This window comes from Harpia harpyja, chromosome 18 (assembly GCF_026419915.1).
Source record: "Harpia harpyja isolate bHarHar1 chromosome 18, bHarHar1 primary haplotype, whole genome shotgun sequence".
Lineage (NCBI taxonomy): Eukaryota > Metazoa > Chordata > Aves > Accipitriformes > Accipitridae > Harpia > Harpia harpyja.
In genome coordinates this window covers 23,275,731-23,296,528 of record NC_068957.1, presented here as the reverse complement: position 1 = coordinate 23,296,528, position 20,798 = coordinate 23,275,731, and the positions used below count along the sequence as shown (strand labels likewise).

The 20,798-nt window shown below is 34.3% G+C and overlaps 1 protein-coding gene across 1 annotated transcript in view; it reads right to left on the bottom strand.

The window, feature by feature from the left end:
* Positions 1 to 20,798, bottom strand: part of CHM (CHM Rab escort protein) — a 73,640-nt gene that overhangs the window by 38,017 nt on the left and 14,825 nt on the right. The window contains exons 3-8 of the mRNA XM_052813448.1: positions 13,342 to 13,414; positions 12,018 to 12,142; positions 7,366 to 7,741; positions 5,380 to 5,496; positions 4,563 to 4,683; positions 1,878 to 2,103 (exon numbers count right to left, since the gene is read on the bottom strand). Coding sequence (XP_052669408.1) covers positions 1,878 to 2,103; positions 4,563 to 4,683; positions 5,380 to 5,496; positions 7,366 to 7,741; positions 12,018 to 12,142; positions 13,342 to 13,414 — 1,038 coding nt within the window. The remainder of the gene's footprint in view (positions 1 to 1,877; positions 2,104 to 4,562; positions 4,684 to 5,379; positions 5,497 to 7,365; positions 7,742 to 12,017; positions 12,143 to 13,341; positions 13,415 to 20,798) is intronic.

The following is a 20,798-nucleotide window of genomic DNA, read 5'->3' as shown; positions in this document are numbered from 1 at the left end:
TGCATGACTGTGTCCAGAGTACTTACCTGAAAACAATTCTTGTTTACAAATTGTCTGTCCAAGCACCTAATTATGTAGGTCCACATTTTTTAAAATCTCCATACAAATAAAGTTTAAGGTACAGATGAAAGGCTACTGACAAAAGATGTTACCAAATAACATTTCTATTCAATGTAGTACAGAACAACACCTAGTTGTGTAACGAACTAATGGAAACATTAGGTAATTACGTATATACATCATATAGGACAATTCCATGTGGCCTTCATTAGTTGCTAAGGCCAAACAAGACCTTCCACAATACAGCCAGCTGCTGGTGCCAACAAGCTACTTTATAGATACCTTCCATGAACTATGATAATTATTCCAGAATGTTTCTATCAACATATAATTGCATCCATCCTATATAGTGCCCACTAGGCTTAAGCTGCTAAGGCCATTCTTCTAGCAGTAATTTAAGTACTGTTATAGAGAAGAAAACCAGAATCTATCACACAGACAAGACAGGAAGATAATGTCCAATACCATGCTGTAAACCAGAATTTCTTAATAGTAGCACACATGTAAAAAGCAGAACTTGTCCACCAACAAGGAACAAAGCAGGTAACACTTGGCACTGATATTTAAATGAATGATATGCAAATACATCACTGAGACAACAAAATGGCCTCACCATGCAATACTGCTTTTTTTAAATAGAGCTGATGTTTACTTCAGACCTACAGGTTACCACATTAAAAACCCACATCGAGCAGATGGAAAGGCTGCTTGCCAGCAAAAGAAAGATTAAAAAAAAACCCCTCAGCCTTTTAAAAGCCAGTTGAACTGTTGGAAACAACTGAAAATTAAAACCACCCACCCTCTGCACATGTATTCTTGATGGTCCCCAAAAGCATCCATCAACAGCTCCTCTGCTAGAACTACGATCCCCAGCACACCTCAGGAGTCAGGCTAAAGACTACATTATCATTGCCCACAGTTCAAGTAAAGGGGTCGAAGTGAATGTTGCTTTATCCTGGAATCAATAGTGGTTTTTTGCTTTAATTATTTTCTAGGGCTCAAGTAGTAGAGAACATATGGCTGCTGTTGAAGAGGTTAGAATATAGAACTGCAGTCTATATATAACTCAGTGTAACAGGGCTTCACGATACCTTTTCTGCTGTTCAAGTCACAGGTGGAAGCTTGTGGTCTATACAGATCTACAAAATGATGCCAAGAGAGTAAGGACGTGATTTCACATCAGTTGCCCTGCTTGTGTAAGTCTGTGATGTAACAAAGGTGAAAAAATTAAATAATTTTTTTTTATTTAATAATAAACTGGACACATGGAACAATTTCGCTTCTTTCAGAAAAATCCAGTTCATTATTAAATATCTACCTATGAATGGTAGATGCACTCTCAGCATTACTTAACAAATTGAAAACATATATCTTCCTGTAACTTTGGGAAGACTAAACCACAAGTTTTCTCAACCTACCAAAATGTGCAGTCATCCTTTTGGACACACATGGCTCCAAATCTCTGTCAGTTTTAAAAAGCACTAGCTACATATGAGTTAAATTATCTCTTTCTCATTTCCTAGTACTTGTTACGGTAGGCAGCCACCACAACACCCAGCTATTACAAGATGCATTTGTAATACAAAGAAAATTGTTTCAAAGTATGAGAGTAGCATAATTTCCAACATCTTTTTTTTCTTTTTTCCTTTTTTTGGGGGGTAGGGGGAGAAGGGAATTTCATAGCCAATGAAAATGTAAAGCAAATAAAACCAACAAGAAATTATTAACAGGATGATTCCTACTGAATGGTATCTATTAGCATTAGGTTACCAAGGATTTCCTTTTTGGAAAATAAGTATTAGGAAAGTGAAGCTTACCTGCAGAAGCACTGTGGGATCTCTCCTTGACCATACAGAGGAAACAAAAATGGTGTATTGCCATAGCGGCCAAGGCACTGAAGAAATTTTTTTGTTGCCTGAAGACCTTCAAGAGTGCTGCAATCAGTCTCTGAAACCATTGCAATAGAGTGAAGAATGAAGTGCTGCAAGCTGGGTGTTAACTTCCGTGTTCTTAAGAACTGAGCAAATGTACTGTTCTCGTAGTCTGAGGAAAAAGTAAATTTAGGTAAAAGGTATAGTTTAACATTTGTATTTTCTCATATGCTTCAACTTAAACAAGTACTTTTGTATTTAAATAAACAAAAGCAATTGAGTTTTTCAACAAACATCTTGCTGAAAATGGATAATCCAAGTAAATGAAAGTTAAAAAATTTACTCCCAGAAAGTGAGTTCAGAAGACATGAAGACAGAAATATCGCTCCATTAAAATATTTCATAATAATGCAAAACCACTGTATGGGTCTCCAACAGTCTAGAAAGCAATCTCTAAATATGGCTTCATCTATTCATTATGTTAGACTTGATCTAAACCCATTTCTTAATCATGTGAGAAGTGAGCAACTGTGGACAAAAATCCACTGAAGTGCCTTGGGACACCGTTTCCTGTAAATTACCCAAAATACTATACCTGAATGACACCCATTCAAGAATAGTACTGCTGAACTCATACTGATATGGTTAGAGTATATATTTATGAGCAGAGAAGCCATTCACATAGTGTCTTAATCCAAAGATGAGAAGGCGCTACATTTATTTCAAAATGATGACTTGCAACAAACAAGTATGCGTGAGACACAAAGAAGACAGGGATGAGGAAGCATATCTCTCCTTTAAATTAATACTACTGCTGACACATTTTGAAATTCAAACAAACACAAGTCTTTCAGGAGATGTTTAATGCCAATGTTGCATGTCACTGATACACCTCTGAAAAACTTTAGTTAATAAATAAATGAATTTCTTTTTCCAGGAGAAGACTGTATTTAAGCAATAGCATACTTTCATACTATTCAGAAATTTGCTCTTAAGCTTACTTCAGTCATGGATAAATTCACAGGTAATTCAGAAACACTTCCATCAATGCTGAAACCAGTATTATCAAGCAATATATTCTGTTCAAGATTCAACCACTGTTTTATTACAAATGTATCTTACTACCCTTCGTACAGCCATGCAGCAAGTCATAAAATGACAGGGTTTTTTTGTCTTATCATTCTAAAAAAATTACCAAGTTTTTCCTCACTTCAGACTTCTTACATAACTCCAAATTTTACCGAAAAAAAGCTTTAAAAAAAATTCTTCACTATCATGAACTCTCCCGATTAAAAGTCCGCCTTCACACAAATGTAATGATCTCACCAAGAGCAATTTTAATTTTCTGAAGTCTTTACATCAGACTAATCTGACTCAAAATATTCCCAATTACTTCCCAAGCTGTTTTAAAACGTAGGAACAAAATCTGTTTAACTATCTCTGGAAGTAAAATAAATCTAATGTCATTTAGGTACATGAATCAATGGATTCATTTAAAATTGATGTGGCATCTCCTTTTTTTACTTAATAAATTTTCTAAATACCACCTATATTCTCACTCTGAGCACCTCAATTTCTTCCAGCAGCAGCAAACCTGAAATTACCTGTAATCTATAAACCACTTCAGTCTAATGAGTTTTTCCCCCTTCAGGATTTTCTGGAGTTCATTATACACTCTCTTTCTCCTAATCTTACCAGATCATTCTCGATATTGATCAATTCGCTCTTGCATATGTTTAAAATATTTTTTCTAATATTTGTACCTAATTTAAGGGTCTCGTTCAAGTAATTAAACCAGTATCTTAACAATTGTTTCTTTTTAACACTAGAGTCTTTCAAAAATACTGCCTAGCCAAGCTACTGCCAAGCTACAAAAGCACTGATATGCTTCAGTCTGAAACTTATGTCAATAGTTTAACTATTCCTCTTTCCTCATTATTTCTTTTTGACAGATTTTTCTTTTTTTGCCTTCGTTTACTTTTAGACTCCAAGAACTGAGAACATCACTTCATTCTTTGTACCCTGAGGTGCATAAACCCAAAGCACCTTCCTTCTGTTAGCCAATTTTCCTCTTTGACCTGATGCTCATTATTCTTCGCACATTATGGCTCAAATCTATTCAGATTTTCTGTCATCTAAATAAGCCAAGAGCTGATAAAGGCACTCTGAACTTGCCCTCTAGAACTAAAAGGCATTAAATTACATTTACTTTCAAAGTTAAAAAAATCCATTTTCTCCAATTCTGATTTTGTGGCAACATATTGTGAAGATACATGTATTATCCAAAAAATCAGAAAAGAAAAATCATATATGTCACACCATATTAAAAAAATCCCTGGGAAGGAGGAGGAAACACCTAAAAATGATAAAAAACATTTTGCAACCTTGCTGTAATACATAATTTTGTTGTTAAAGAAAAATGTAAATAATAAACGATGTGGGAACTAGAAGAGCAAGTGCTTAAGTAGAAGAATTTAACATTGAAGTGAAAAGGTCACAAAAAGGTCAAAGCATACTTTGAAAATGAATCCATAAAAACAAATTGCGTGAAAACACAGGAGAGCTATCAAAATTATGCGTAACTGAATGAACTCATAAGAAAAGAGTGTACACTGCTCAATGAAACCCCACCTTGGTATTCATCAGGGTGTTGTTCATAGTCCAAACAAAATGTCAAAAATTTCATTAGCATTCTCTTTTCCACCATAGTAAGCTGTCTGCTGTTGAAGACATCTGCTCTAGAACAAGGTACCTGGAAAATATTTTTTAATAATTACAGATACTTTCCATATTCTAGATGTGAAAAGCATCAAGAAACACTATAGTCTGATTACCTAACAACTATTTTAAATTACTGTTTTCTATTATAGTTATCTTCTTATATATTTCTTTCCATTATTTTCTATTCTAACTATAATAAAAGTTACCAATTTTCCACAATAAAAATATTTTAAAATCTTTTTCAGCCTCCTCCTCTTTTTACTTCCCTTCAATTTCACTTGCATCTCCGACTGCAGAGTTAATCAAAAGAGTTTGTACTAATTAACTGTGCCAAAATCTCCTGTTGCCATTATCACACCAATGACTTCTCTTGTAAGCAGGAGACACACAAATAAAGTCTATGCTACCAATCTGAAAACCTAAAACCTGTGAATCTTTAAGAATTAACTGCCAAGTCGATCAGGGTCTAAATATTTGACATGAGGCAAAGATTTATGTCAATAATTTACTGAACTGCACATTCTTGTTTTAGCTTTTTTTAAAAAAAAAAAAAGAAAATTTATATGTAACACATACAAATGTCTTTTCATTCCAGAAATGAAATAAAACTCAGAATCTTAAGGAAAAACACTTGCTTATTGTTACAAAACTCTCAAGAAACCAATTTCAAGTTTCTTGACTTTAAAAAGGTGAGATTAAATATATGCAATACATTCTCTTACGATACCTGTTCTACTTTTCCTTCTCGAAAGGCAAGAATTCGTGTCGCATTTTTAAACTCTGCATATCTGCTAACGTTTGACTTAATCAGAAGGTCAATTAACAGACCTCGGGAGTAAAGCAACTGCATAGTGAAGAAAAAAAGAAAATGGTGAGTAAAGACAAAGTGCTTAGACCATAAGAAAACAGTGATACCAACAGCATTCACTTGTAAGGTGTTTTCTGTAACTATTTACAAGTGCACACAGTGAAGTAAAATCTGAATAAAAGAACAACACGATATAGTATATGCAAAATAATATTAAATTAACTGAAGCGACCATACAAATGGAGGAGACAAAGCAGTCCACAGGAGAGAAAAGGAGGTGTCAGCCTACTGCTCATTTAGTTTTATTAGTCTGGGAGTCATAGCTTGAGACAATTTTTTGCATTGTCATCTTGGATAATTTCTTTGTATTGTATGCTATATATCCTTGAACACTGCATTTTACAACCTCCATTTCCTAATATCAGTAAAGTACACGATGCTGTCTGTGCAAGTCATCACGACTTGCCTCCTAAATTACCTGAAACGATAACGTCACATTTTCTAAACGTAAATTCCTTAAATACCCAGTTAAGGTTTAGTCATATTGTTTTATATTAATTTATAATCTGTCCACCTTTACTCCTTCTATAAGCTACAAATGTATTATGAAATACTGAAGGGACAGAAATGTAACTATTAACTGAAGACATATGTCTCAAGTGAAAAGCGCTAGAGATTAAACATGCTTAAAGTCTTGTGGCCCCGAGTAACAGAATTTGCACGATCAGACGGAATTTTCATGATAAAGATTTACTGGAACACTAACGAGGAAACTATGAAAAAGTCTGTATCCTAGCGCTAGAGAGAAACCAGTGCAAACTACTAGTCTTGCCCTGATGACTACTCTTCTGTCAGAACTTCTGGAATTCATTGCAATTAATACCACGTAACACAGTGGCACAGAAAAAGTATAAAAAGGATACAAAATAGTATTATCTGCTTAACCACTATACACTGAATATTGTTTTCATGATGTCATTCCAATGACGCACAAAAGAGGTATCTACATTTGGAACAGAGACAAAACTTGAAATAATGCATTTTGTAGTGCCTCCACAAAGAATTTAATAAATTATTGGAGAAAGTTTTTTCTTCCAATTTCCAGAGGTTTGAAAAATCTTTTCATGCAGAGTATGAAAAATTAAGCATTCAACTTTGAAAAAACTTCCCATTGCAGAGTACACACATAGTCTAAACCATAGAAGTTAAGAAAAATTTCCATTTAACTTGAATTTGCGGGGCCGTATCTGTATACTGTGAAGTACATTAAAGGTAGATTTTAGAGTTTAAACAGTATGACAAATACATCAGACCAATAGTTTTTCTTCTAAGTAAAATGCACACTAGTAGGGATTCAACACAATAATAACTAATTTTAGTCAGCTTGAATGTTACGGATTAACTGTAATTATTCCCCGCCCCCCCCCCCCAATTTATTACAATTCAGTGCTTTAGTCCGAGTAGAGAGACAATGAGAGTTTCATATGAAAATCTAAAAGCCAGGAAGCACTCCAATAAGAAAATTATTTTTCATTTTAAAAACATCAAAGATCTGCATGTAAATTGATTTTCCTTGTTTAAAAATATAAATTTTTTAATGGTACTATTTAAAAAAAGCAATTTTGCAGGTATTACTTAAGTGCTAAATTTCAGGAAATTTACTTTTATGGACGTATTTCTGAGCTATGCTTTATGGTCTCTTTGGTTATAAACAAACACTAAAGAGCACATATGAAATAGCTCTTGTTTGTTTTAAGGGTACTAAGTCTTGCTTACTTCTCAAGAGTGTCTTTTTTGCCTCAAAGGTACTGTGTCAGCCCTCCTCAACATTACCGATTTTTGAAATATTTCAGCATTTTAAGCAAAGTCAATGTACTTACAGGAAGAGAGTCATTCAGTACCTACCTTGGAAACTAAATCAATATTAAACCTTCTGCCTTCTCTAACAATTTGGGAATATGTAATTTTCTTTGGTTCTTGGGCAGAAATTTCTGAGGGTGCAGCTTCAGTTTTTCCCGATTCCAGAGTGGATTTGCCTAAAGCCGCATTTTGAGAACTTTCATTCTCAGAGGTTATTTCTGTATCATTCCCTTCCATTGCACTTGCTGGTTCAGTGCCTGTAGCCTTTTCTGGTTCCGCACTCTCCACCTCCGGTAAGGCGCTCTCCACCGGTGGGCACTCTTTTTCCGATTCCTGTGCAACCCCCTCGGCACCAGAGGCTCCAAAGACAGGCAGCTTTGACAATGCGCCAGCTTCTTCAACATCTTCAGCTGAATCCTGACTGATTAAAAACACAAGGGGAAGAAGGGGGGGGACGTCTTTTAAAGAGCCTTAAAAACTTGTTTAAAGTTTTGAGTCAGTGCCAGAATGGAAACCTCAAACGTTTCTATGAAAAGCATTAGAATTTCTTTATCCTGGCCAGATCAGGTGTACCACCCACTGAAGAATTCTGGTTCTTTGACTGCAAAGCCTTAATTCAAGAGGAGTACTTTTACTGAGGAGGAAAAAAACCCACAAAACAAAAATTTGGGTTCCTATTTAACATGGACTCAAAAGATGGAATGAGCTTAAAATGAAAATCAAAACTCTCATGGTGAAACACAATACACAGCTACATAAACAAAAGAAATACAGTATTTTAAAAAAGAAACTGTAAAGCACTTTGATTAGTTTTTTCCTATGGATTAAAAAACCCCTTTGAAATTGAAATGCACAAATGCATTAAAGTCATTACGCTCAGATATTTTAAAAACCAAACTCACTGAAGAAGACAGAAGTGCTTTATACGACTGGGACCACTTTGCATGTATTATCATAGGAAGTCCACAAGAGAAGCATGCAGTTTTGACCTGAAGTTTAAGTAAAACTTTCAGATTACTTTTTCAACTCTTGACCTTGCATTCTAATTAGCTGTTCAAGTAACAGCCATAGAGAATAAAGTTTCCTCATGTAGCAATGTTATTTTTACGCAAGTGTTACAAATTTGTGCATAGTAGATGAAGGCAGCCAGTCAAAGGGAGGGACATTACCACACAACATTTACTCTGTACAGTCCATTTCCTTTTCACAACACAATTCTTTAAAATTCTTCTTATAAAGCAGACCTCCACTTTTAATCTCATCTACTTTTTTATCTTGAACTTCAGTGACATCTACTTTAGAAACTAGTACTTTTGAACTTAGAATTTTAGTTTATACTACGAGCTGAGTCAAATCAATGTCATTGTAAATGAAAGGAATTCAATAATTTCACACTATCTTTTTATCTTTATACCACAAGCCATTAATGCACTGAATAAACAATTTAATCTTGGCTGAAAGCTAATGAACTATGATTTTAAAGGTGACCTGCAAATGTACAGTACAAAATTTCAATAACAGGACAATTAAAATTCACTGAACAGCAAGGAATTATTCAGTATACATATAAAAATGCTCCCTCACATCTGTAGCCTTACAGATGGAAGCAGGGGGCAGGATTTCTGTTAAAAGAGGGAACAAAACCCCTGTATCCTTTAAATGTTGCTCCTCACTTATGAACTCCGGGAACTCACTTGGGCTCATGAAAATAAGAGTTTGGAGTAAGTCTCTCAGCTTGTATAGAGCCACCAGGAAGCACTTATTCATGAATGGGGTAAAGTATTGCCCTGGGAAATACAGGAACTGCTATAAGGAACGACCAATGAAAGAAGTCTGTTTCTGTACATTAATTATGTCTTTCTGCTTCATACTGCAAGCATTAAATAACTATAAAATATCAAAGATAGATAAGTACTTTGTCAAATGTTTTTTTAAGAAGTAATCTCTACTAAAAATACAAATGAAAGTCAATTAAAATTTGGGGTTCTGTTTAGATTTTTGGGTTTCTTTAGGAATTTGGAACATGGTGTTTGTGAAAACTGCAAAAGCTGTTACCACGAATGCAATAACTAAGATTGAAGCTTTCATTTAACCCATCCTAAAGCTTTTTATAACACAAAAATTCAGAGGCAAGTTTTCTGCCTTCTCCCAAGTTCAATGTACAATTCAATCTCATTTTAAACATACTTGATTACTACTTTTTAAATCAAAATAAAATTTGGATTCACAACACATTGTATTTTTTCTATATCACTCTGAAAAGCAGTGTAACGGAAACATTATATTTACATATTTTAAATCTCTATTCAATTCCCATTAATGAATACGTAAATCTGCATGATTTGCAGCTCTACACGTTTTATAATGAAAGCCTAAAACCTGTATATAATCTAAATTCATGACATCCTTCCTATAGGAACAAATATCCCTGAATAATGTAAGAACTGTCTATAAAAATGACTCAAATTGAACTTCTGTACAGACAATTCTTCTCCTAATTCAGAAAAAAATAATACATCTGCAGACAAATTGTTGTGTAAATTTAGAATATTATCTTCCACCATTCATCAATTAATGGTACTAACAAAGGAATATCTTAAAATGAATGTGTCTTATTAATGCCTTGTAACAGCAACCCCTTCAGATAGGTCAAATGAAAAATTGCCAACCAGCTGGTTAATTTATTCAGCACAGGTGTTCACTATTTATTTTTCAGCCATTTGCCTTTTTTCAATAGAGCTTGTTGTAGACACAGTATTCTTTTCCTTTGATGGATGCACTTTGTTCTAAGGCCATTCATTTCAGATTTGCACTGTGTATATTATACTGCTACCCAGCTGTTTATTCTTTCAAAATAAATGTTTAATGGTTACTTCATAGGAGTTATAAAAGTTAAGCAAAACCAACAGAATCTAGCCAGAACGTGTAAATTGTCAGAAACACAATAATTGACTCTCTCAGGAAGTTTTAAGTTATTTTGGAAAACTTTTTCTTGGTTAGTTTTATTAACCTTACCATTCTTCCTTGTAGGTTTTGGGTTTGGTTTTTTTTTTGGTGATAATCAAGAGAGACAGCATTGTAGTGCCAGCCTAAGTTAAATGCTTAAAAGTAGAATCTTCTATTTTTTCCTGACTCAAGTATAATTCTCACTTCTATAAAATGTGAAATCTTAGTGCTAGGGGACTCATTTTTGAGCCGGCCTTCAGTCAATATCACATCTTCTTAGGAAAATCATATGCAAAGTTAAGAGACTACGAAACCTTTAATCTGATTTAATACTGGTTCTGTACAATATTTATTATGGCAACAGGATTACAATTACAATATTCAAGTGTTATTGCTTTAAAACAAACATAACATTTTATCTGCAATACAGTCAAGCAGCCATTACTGTGCAATATAGAACTTTGGAATATTCTGAGTCTGTGACCTTCGGATTGTATTAGTATAATTCACACCTTTGTGGGTTTTTTTTCCTACCTATGACGTTTACAGAAAGAAATACATGTTTCTATATGAGTATCTGTCAATGTTTCATTTAGCTACCTATGATATTATCTAAGAAAGTCAAGGTTAAGCTTACATAACAATCCCAAAGAACCTTTCAGGAACTCAGAACAGTGTTCGGTTCAGTGCAATATCCAAAAGATAAAAATGATAAATAAATACAAAGAAGTAGTTCAGTTTTCAACTGAGACCCATACAATTTCCATTCTTTATTACTATGCTTACACTCTATTCAACATTACTGTTTCACAAGGTTACTTTTAGGTGTTTCTTGATTTTCAATAATATGACACTGTGAAAAGCTTACTTTCTGCATGACTTACATATAACAAAGTATCATATTTCCATTTAAAAATCTAAATAAAAAAAGAAATTTGTATTCTTCTGCTAATGCAGACATACCTCCACAAATACCTAACTAAAAGATACTTACACCACATATCAGTCCTAAGATGGTATACTATTCTTCATGTGCTTATGCAACAAATATTCACAGAAGTGTGTATTGCAAACAAAGCATGTATTTTTTGCATGTTGTATGTAAAGTAAGAGCTGAGTTACCTTACTTCAGAAACAGAAAGAAGGTGACAGCCCAAAAAGGCTAACTGTTATTACATTCCCAGGAGCCTTTGACCACGCAATTCCTTCTAAAGCATCATGGGTAAGCACTGCTTATTGAGAAAGTTAAATCCACTGAATATTAGCACAATTAAGTATTTTATAGTTACAGTACTACTGTCCGTTTGTGTTCCTATTCTTGTGTACTTATTTCAATTTACATGTACTTACGAGTTATGAGTTTAATTTTTTACTATGACAACAGCAGCTTTTAGCCATATTAAGAATGGTAAAATTTAATAGATGGCAGTGCATAACCACCTACTACTAATAATACCTACAACCACAACACTTCTGTTTCCTACTCAGAAGGAAATTACCAACTCACAAAGTTGGCCAACAAATTATACTGCATCCAGATAAGGTCATTTGAGAAGGATCACTTAGCTTCAATGAAGTGCAAGTAATTTCAACAAAAGCACAAGGACATTAAGAACATTTTAGAGGTTATGGTTATTTTTTGAGACAACATGCAATATGGTACCGTGGTGAAATGCTTGAAGCCAAAAGCACAATATGATTATTTACCTGAGCATATGAAATTATTTGTATATTTCTATACTTATACTTACTCGCCAAAACAGAAATCTTCTACATGTTGAATAGTTTTATCCTTCTTGCTAAGAGAAATAACTTCTTCATTCTCAAGGATCAGTTTTCTCCAGTCTTCACATTCATCATTGATATCCGTCTTTTGCTTACAAAGAACAATTATAAAATTACATTTTGTACTGTGCTAGCTGCTCTTGAACTATAAATCTCTGTAGTCCCAAATAATTTGTTGTACCCTCTTATATAAAAAAAAAAAAGAAAGAATCATCTTAACTGTCTTAATGTTTTTTTCTATTCAGATTTTTTGAGTTGAAAGAGTTAGAGCTGGTTACTTCATTATAGAATGCCAACATTTGTACTACATTACTAGCTCTAGTAAACTGAAAATACAGTGTTGAATGAAATACAAGTTTTAATAGAGAGTTGAATATAACTTTGAATACAATCTACTAAAAGACAGGTTTGCCATACCCAGGTTAGTTCCAAATTTTGTGACAAAACTCTTTGAACGGAGACCATATGAAAAAATACAGTGATTTGGGTATTATATTAATCTGTCCACACAGGAATCTCTAAATCATACAACAGAACCCTGAGAATATTAAGTTCTGACATTGAGCAACTCCACTGATTATGCCAGAAGGTAGCACTATGTAATAAATAGACATGAGACTGAACTGAAAAAGTTCCATCTTCTACGGACCAACAGGCTCATAATGCTTCAGTAAATAATACGAACATCCATTTGCTAATATAGTCCAAGTGCTCAATCTCCTAAATAAATATCCTCTTGAGAAGATTTCTAGTGGACTGTCATGAATTAGATAAACTTTCGTCATTGAAAAATACACTATTAACATTAATCTTTTTGTCCTGGTTACAGGACATGTCAATGGAAGGATCCAGTAACTACCTTTCTTCAAGTTAAGAAGAATCAGCTGAAAGCACACAAGAAAAACCAAAGGGGACTGAAACATCAGAGTGGAAAGTAATCAAACAGAAAATGGAAAAGACCAGATTATCATTTACAGAAGGTGCTAGCAAAGGAATCAAAACAAGAGTATAGTTGCTTCTACATAAATTCAAGAACCCAAAAAGAATGACTCAGCACTAGACTGTTTGGTCTCAGATACTAATATTAATGAACCAGGCATATCAGAGTCTTACAATGCTAGGCCAGATGGTTAAGTCTTAACCAGTAATGCTGGAAACTAGAAACCTCTTTGATCTGTCAAATTACCAAAGAGAAAGAGCATTGTGGTAATTTGTCTTCTAATAAATTATGCAAACAACCAAGATTTAACGTTAAGGAACGTTAAAAGAAGTAACTTGGGAAATTTTTACCTGATTTTCTTTAATCCAGGACAATAATCCTGAAAAACTAAAGCTGGCCCAGTTTCCACCATAGTAATTTCTCCTGTAAAGAAAAAATAGTGAAACTTGATGGAGAGATAAAACATAGCCTTTTCAAGTTTAAAGAAAAAACAACCAAGTTTGAGACATTCAAAATATTTTCCATGACAGATTTTACAAATGCAGAATATAAAACCTGGTATATTTCACAACTTTTCATGAGATGCAAAATTTCCATTTTCACTCATTTGTATGCATCTCTGACCAAACAGACTATAGTCCAAAATCAAAGTATTTGGAGGGTAAAATGAATAATGCTAAGAAAAGCACGTGGGATGTTTTAAGTAAAAGGAAAATATAGATAATACTGCTTCTTGGCCAAGACTGACTCTGTACCTCTAACTCAAACATGTACATCACCACAGACATCTTTACTTACTGTGGAGCCAAGCCAACAAGTCTGCTGGTTTGAACTGAGTTCTCAGAAAAGCTAGTTCAGGTTTTTTGCATCCGTTCCACACTCTACAGTTTCAGGTTCTGGCAGGACCTAGTAGCTTCGTCACGTGAGCACAGCTATACTGCTTCCGACTGAAGCTGATTTGGAAGTTAACATAATTGCATTGCATGCCACTTCTAAACTAACAGTGCTTCATGAGGCAGCTACGCAAAGGAGAGTTAAGTAAGCTGAAACTGGGTCCAGACAGCAGAAACCACATCTCTCTAATCCATTATGACAAATAAAGGGAAGTTCACACTATTATTTATCTACTGCTTACAGAACAGATTATGCTTATTATAGACTGTTACGATGCTCTCGCAAAATTCTTATTAAACTGCATATACTGTAGGTGGAGCCAAAGGAACTGATTTGTACAAAATGATTATACCTCCCTGAGTACTCTTCAGTTTATATTTACCACCTTCTTTCTTGAAAAATATTAGTTTATTTGTTTTAAATCACAGAAAATTAATAGTTCTGCTGTTAAAAAAAGTCTCTGCTCTCCCTTTTCAAATTTTTTCTATCAATATTTCTCTAAACATCAGTTGGATTAGCTTTTGTTATCATGCATACCACATCTTAAGTATTTAACAACTCTGGTAGGAAAAATAACAGAGCAATTACATTTTAAGAAATCACTAGTTCTTGCAAAATAAAAAAGTCATTTTGGGATTTAACTCTGTTTTCTAGCACTGTATGCTGGCACGTCAGAAGTGTGAAAGATATCAAAAATACCCTCCTGAATGGATATCTAATGTTATTGCATACACTAATAAAAAAAAACATTTAGGAAGATGGGTTTTGCATTTTACAGAATAATGACATGGTAAATCAAATGAATTTATAATCTTACCATAACCTCCTCCACTTTTAAACTGTAGAGATAAGTGTGATAAAAGTGAAAAATTAGATTCAGGTTTGATTCTACTGTTTAAGATGGGATGTTTTTGACAAGGCTTATCTGCACTGACAAAGACTTCATTAAGAGTGTCAGCCCCTTTATAGTACCAGAGGGTGATGCTCTGTACCATGTTGCTTACTTAGCATATGAAGGACAGATGTCTGCTAAACAATGCCTAATTGCTCCTGACTAGAAACTGACCTAAAAAAGTCTTGCAGCTACTGCAAGGCAATAGCGAAGAACATAAATAGGACATGTTTTGCAAAGACAACAAAATCCAGCATTCACTGAATAAAGGTGGCTTCAACAACAGACCGTGGGTGGTGTTTAAGGCCACGAACTGGGAGGACTGGGTCTCTACTTTAAGAGGATGCATGTAGTCTGCCCTGCAATCTGGTTACTCTAAACAGATGAGCTCCATCTGCAGATCTGTTACCAAGCAGAAACTCCAATCATCTGCAAAAAGGAGTTCATACTTACCTCATTATGTGAATGACATAGGTGAGGCTTAAAAAGTACGGCATAATACCAAATAGCAAAATACAAAGCAATGAGGATTAAATATATTAAATGCCTGATTCTGTTCAGATTTCAATCTGTAAAACAGTAACTGATAGTTGCATGCAATGATAACCTCCAGCTTTGTTTTAGATGTCATTGGTGTAGGTTAATTTCTTGCTTCTTCTTAAGATTCCACTGAATGAGAAATTCAATATCCATATATTATCTGCCGCTTGTGGGATTTCCAAAAAACACAGCCATGAAGATTTATTTTAAAGGGAATCTGCTGCTTTAGTTGCAAGTTTCCTTGAATATGGAATACAATCTGGCTGTCAGAGCAAGCAAGGCCATTGATCACAGAAATCACAGAAAACACCTGCCTAAAATTAGGACTAGGTTCCTTGAATCTATACCAATATAAATTAATCCATATTTAGAATATTTAAAATCAAAACTTTCAGTAAGAGAAATAAATATTATTTTCACAGAAAGTTACAGAAGTTTATTTGTGAGCTGTCAGACATCTTTAATGTAAACATTCCTCTGCCCATCAGGTGGATTTTCCTTTAAAACTGCTTTTCTTTTTAACCACCAATGATGTGAATCAATCTCTTCAACAAAGCACTCTATAATGCTGTTCTGAAGCTCAATCAGTTTTGAGAAGACAGTATGGCCTTTCTCAAATGGAAAATGAATCGCAGCTGTCCTTTCTTTCCTCTGGTGTCTGAGCACCTCTCCCAAGTTAGGCTATACCACCTCAAATATTAATCTTCTCTTGAAGCATCAACTTCCAGATTTCTTTTCCCCGAATTTTCATTAGTTTACCCTGCATTACATAACGAATCAGGATTGCTTAATTTTCTCATCTGAAAACACTACAGAAAGAAGGTAGACCAGACATGATTACTGATATAATGACCAAAGTTTTTAGCAAAAATCTTGAAGAAGAATTCTAAAAAGAGCTGACTAAAGGTTTTACAATTAGGAGTCCTTTGTAACCATATATTTTTGTCATAATTGCCCTGAAGATGAACCGAGGAGTTCCTTAAAGTAAGGGTCAAGATCAAAGCCTAATTAAAGATAAAATATTGTCCCAAAATCTCAAGGACTAAGTTCCTCTCTTCTCTTGCCATATTAGCAAACTACAAAGATGGATATTCTCTCCCTTTTTTAGGGTTATAATTCAATTACCGTCTAACTAAGAACATGAGATATTTTGAAGGTGTAACAGCAGTTAGAAATTAATTTTTCTACCAAGTTAGATAGAGCACAGATGTTTTCTTCTTCTACCATACATTATTTCCTAGATGATATTTGCTCAAAACTTCTCCTGTATTACCTGGATTTTCATATGAATTAAAATACTGCTGCTTTTAGTTCTTATTTTTCAAATCTCCAATCTGTAGTTCAGAGCTAATGGCAGAACTGCTGAAGCCATTTCTGCAAAGTTTTGGAAATGTAGCCCAAGTACAGGTTTACCTCTGCAAAAAGCTTAATTCTCTCTTCTACATGAGTTTGTATTTTCTTCTCAGTTACTAACACCATTTTTTTCTTCAAATACTTCAAAAGAATTAGCAAATCCCAGTCCAGAACACTGAAATTCCAAATTGTTTCCAACTGATTAACATTCTTGAAATCCAAACCAAGAGAATATCTAACAAGTCCTTTTGAAGACAGACTACAATTTGAGAAACTGAACACTTTGGAAAGCATGAGATACACAATTAAAACATGTTTAAGAACAGAAAAAGTATTTCATGGACTATGCCTGTTAAGAAGATTGCCCTTCTCAGTGCCATGCCATAACAGCCATGGTATAACAGTCAAAGCTGGTGATGTCTCAAGAAAAGCTGCTGATGCCTCCTGATTGCTCCCAAGAGCTGCCTGTATGTGTCTGTCCTGCATTTGATCTTTCAGAAAGAAGTCTCGAACCATCAGAGTAGCTGTCTTTTGCAAAGGAAGTTACTGCCACATCGATTTTAAGGATCTGAACACAAAATTACTTATGTTTCAAACCCATAAAGTTTCATGTGCTACCTATTAAGTACACAGTCACATGTATTAAAAATTCCCATTCTGGCAAAGTAATCGTGTTTAGGGGCGTGAGAAGTGGACTATGCTTCCTTGCCTTCCAAGAGGAAGCATTTAACCCAAACAACTCTTGAGATCCTTCAGCTCAATACAAGGGTGATGGTGGCAGTCACTTGTACTACATTACATTACGTCCTGGGATATGAACATGACCGAAGGTAATTATCACGGACCAGTTAAGACCATGTTTTACTGTCCAATACCTTTGCTATGAGATCATATCCTAAAACAAAATAAAAACATCTTTTTCAAAAAAGGTCAAAAGATACCAGAATTAAGAATTTTCGCCTAGGTTTCCCTACTGAAAATTAAATAGTTCCTTTATTTTTCTTGCAAGAAATTGACCTGCTTTGAGAAGCAACCTTTTTGCTTGCTGGTTGCTGTAGTGACACAGCTACCTCACTTCACAGAAGTTAAAGATCAAAAAGAAGGCTGTATGAAGACACAGGTTGTATTACATTATGTATTTTACAAGTTCTGAAAAAAGTGAAACAGATTGCCTAGCAAGAAGTGGAACAAACTACAAAAGCAGGTATCTTGGAGGGAGGAGGTACAGGGAGGGTGCCCAGCATGCTTTTGGACACCTGGATAAAACAGAATTTTGGACAAAAGGAACACTCAAGTACTCTACAGGCAAAGTAAGGTCAAAAAAATAAGAAAGATACCAAGTGTCAAGAAGCAAGGCATGCAAAGCAGACAGAGCAAACTGGGCACAAAAGAGGAGTTAAAATCCTGCATCTTGACACTCTTTTGCCTTTGAATTAAACTCTACATGGAAAGATAAGTAAGTCAATGAGGAAGGATGTACACAATAAAACTATAGTCTACAAACGTTATATTCTAGATGCTCAAAATCAAATACAAAATGTAGCTAAACATACCTCACCTCTAACTGCCTCATCCTCAGTAACCAAACTAGTACATAACTATATAGATATATAATTATAAGAAGCAAATAAGCAAAGGACCAAAAGTAAAAACATAGCAACCATCAGGAGAAGGTCCTAGGCATATGAACAATTAGTATGGGAAGTATATTCACTTCAAGTAATCAACTTTAAGTCTTGATCTACCTTTCTTTGGCAACTTCAAGTTTAAACTAAGTGCCAATTTCCACATTTTAAATTGCAAATTACTTTTCTAAATCATTTCACAAATATCCTTGAAATTTCACATGTCAACAGCTCATTAATATCTACAGTAACTGTAGCTCTCTGAAAAGAACCACAGATTTTACGTTTATTGAGACAGATAGCTGGCACAGAGAAATAGAGCTCCTTCAATTACTATTTGGCAGAAGGTAACTTTAGTTTAAAATCAGTCTACAGGAATTTATGGCAACACTGCAGTGAAGTGACTATTTTGAATAAGATTAGCTACTGTTGATGGCGATACTTGGACAGTGTTTATAAATCAAACTTAGAACTTAGTATTTTATAATAGGCCACTCCAAAACTATCTTCCATAATCACCTATGCAGTATATTATGATAAATGCAAACATGGCTGGAGATTAAAAGTAATAAAATGATGTACACAAGTTAATGAGTGCAAGCAAACTATAAACAAAGACTTCATCCATATACATTTTCTATATATTGTACCTAACTTAACTCAGACCTTTGTAGAGAACAAAAAATGAATCAAAGTAGCACACCTAACACAAGCATTTCATAACCTCGAATCTTATTTTCTTATACTCTGAAAAAAATTTAAACTCATGATGCTTTAAGAAGGGAACAACATACACTGTTAAGAAGTGATGCTCTGAACATAAACAGATTTTTTTGTTGATGAATTTTCAATTATACTATTACCTCAGTAAAATGAAACTTGAAAATTCATCTAGAAACGAGTAGATTAAACTAGATATAGTAGATAAAATTAAAATGCTTTAATTCAGATTAATCTCTGGCAAGCTTTTAATACTTAACTTTTCACTTAAAATTCAAACAGCATCAGGTGGGGGTTTTCTGTTGGTCTTGGTTGGCTTTTTTTGCAAGAGCACTAACTTAAACACAAAAAGCAGATGGCTTGACACACTTCCCTATTTATGGGGAAGGGCTTGTACAGTATAAACATTTCTATTTTTTTTGCCAAGATATGGATTCTAGACCATGGTTCAGTGAGCACACATGCCAATTATAACGGTAACTATTACCATGAGTGAAAAACACCTTGGTTGAGAACACCTTCCCCTGACCTTAGCCTGCACTAGAGTTGGAAAATAACTCCATAGGAGAAAGGAATCAAATGTGGAAGCCTTCACTTTCATTATAAAAACAAAAGCATGTGTGAATGTAAATGAGCATATTTAAGTGAAAACAGTAATAAACAAAATCTGTATTCCACAGTTCTAATTGCCTGCTTCTGTGAGTTTTCTGAAAGGCTCTTCATCATAGCTAAAAATAGGCATGCATAAAAGAAATGAAAGTTCCAGTGGCTAACTATTATTACAGACTTTGATAGCCAATGAATACAAAAAATTGAAATAACGGGTGTGGCTCATTTAAGAAAATCTAAGTAGTCTACCAATAATACAGGCATTAAGCTTAAAATCCAAACGTAACTATTTTATTCATTCTATACCTGCTTATTCTAAAATAAGTTTTTTAATATTTTGGTTAGCAATCTAATACCTAATTTAAGAATTACTGTACCAAAATGTTTGAAATGAACATACCCTTATACATTATGCATCAGGTCTTTATAGTAACTTCAATATCACTACTATGTAGTTACATATTTCTTTAAAATTATTACAATCATAAGAGGTGGTTTTGTTTCAACTGAATCATTAGTTACATTAAATATGGAGCATCAAGCACTGCCTTGCTGTGTACTATCCCATTGTGATGTAGAACACTAGGACCTTAGCCCGTTTAAGGACTTCTTTGCTTACAGTTTCTAGTTTTCCATAGGTTTTTAGAGTAGTCCATAGTGCATGAAGATTCATTAAGATGAGTTCTTAATCCAAATACCCTCCTATTGATAAAAATTACTGACTGATGTGCATCACTTGTCCTCACTCCAGTCCAAGACAGGAAGCCAGAGACTTTGTGGGCAGTATAACAGCAAACTGAGCAATTGCAAATCATATTTCATGCAACCAAGTTAGCGAGCTAGTCTTGCAAATTTGGAAATTGTCTATGATTTCAAATTAGAAATAAATGTATGAAAAATGAATGGGTCCTTTGAAGGGCTGTAGGCAAAAGGAGATTACAGCAGTTCAATCTTGAACCGATGATGCTCAGAGAAAATGAACAGCAGAAAGTATATCCTTTTTAAGCTCTTGGTGCAAGACAAGAAAAACTGAAAACAGGTATACTGTCTCTGGGAAAAGTCTCTAAACCTAGGTGCTGAACACACAGGTGCACCTCACAAGTATTTTCATAGAAAGGCAAGAGCTCAAAGATATGATGTAAAAATAAAACACTATGCCAACCTCGTAATTTTT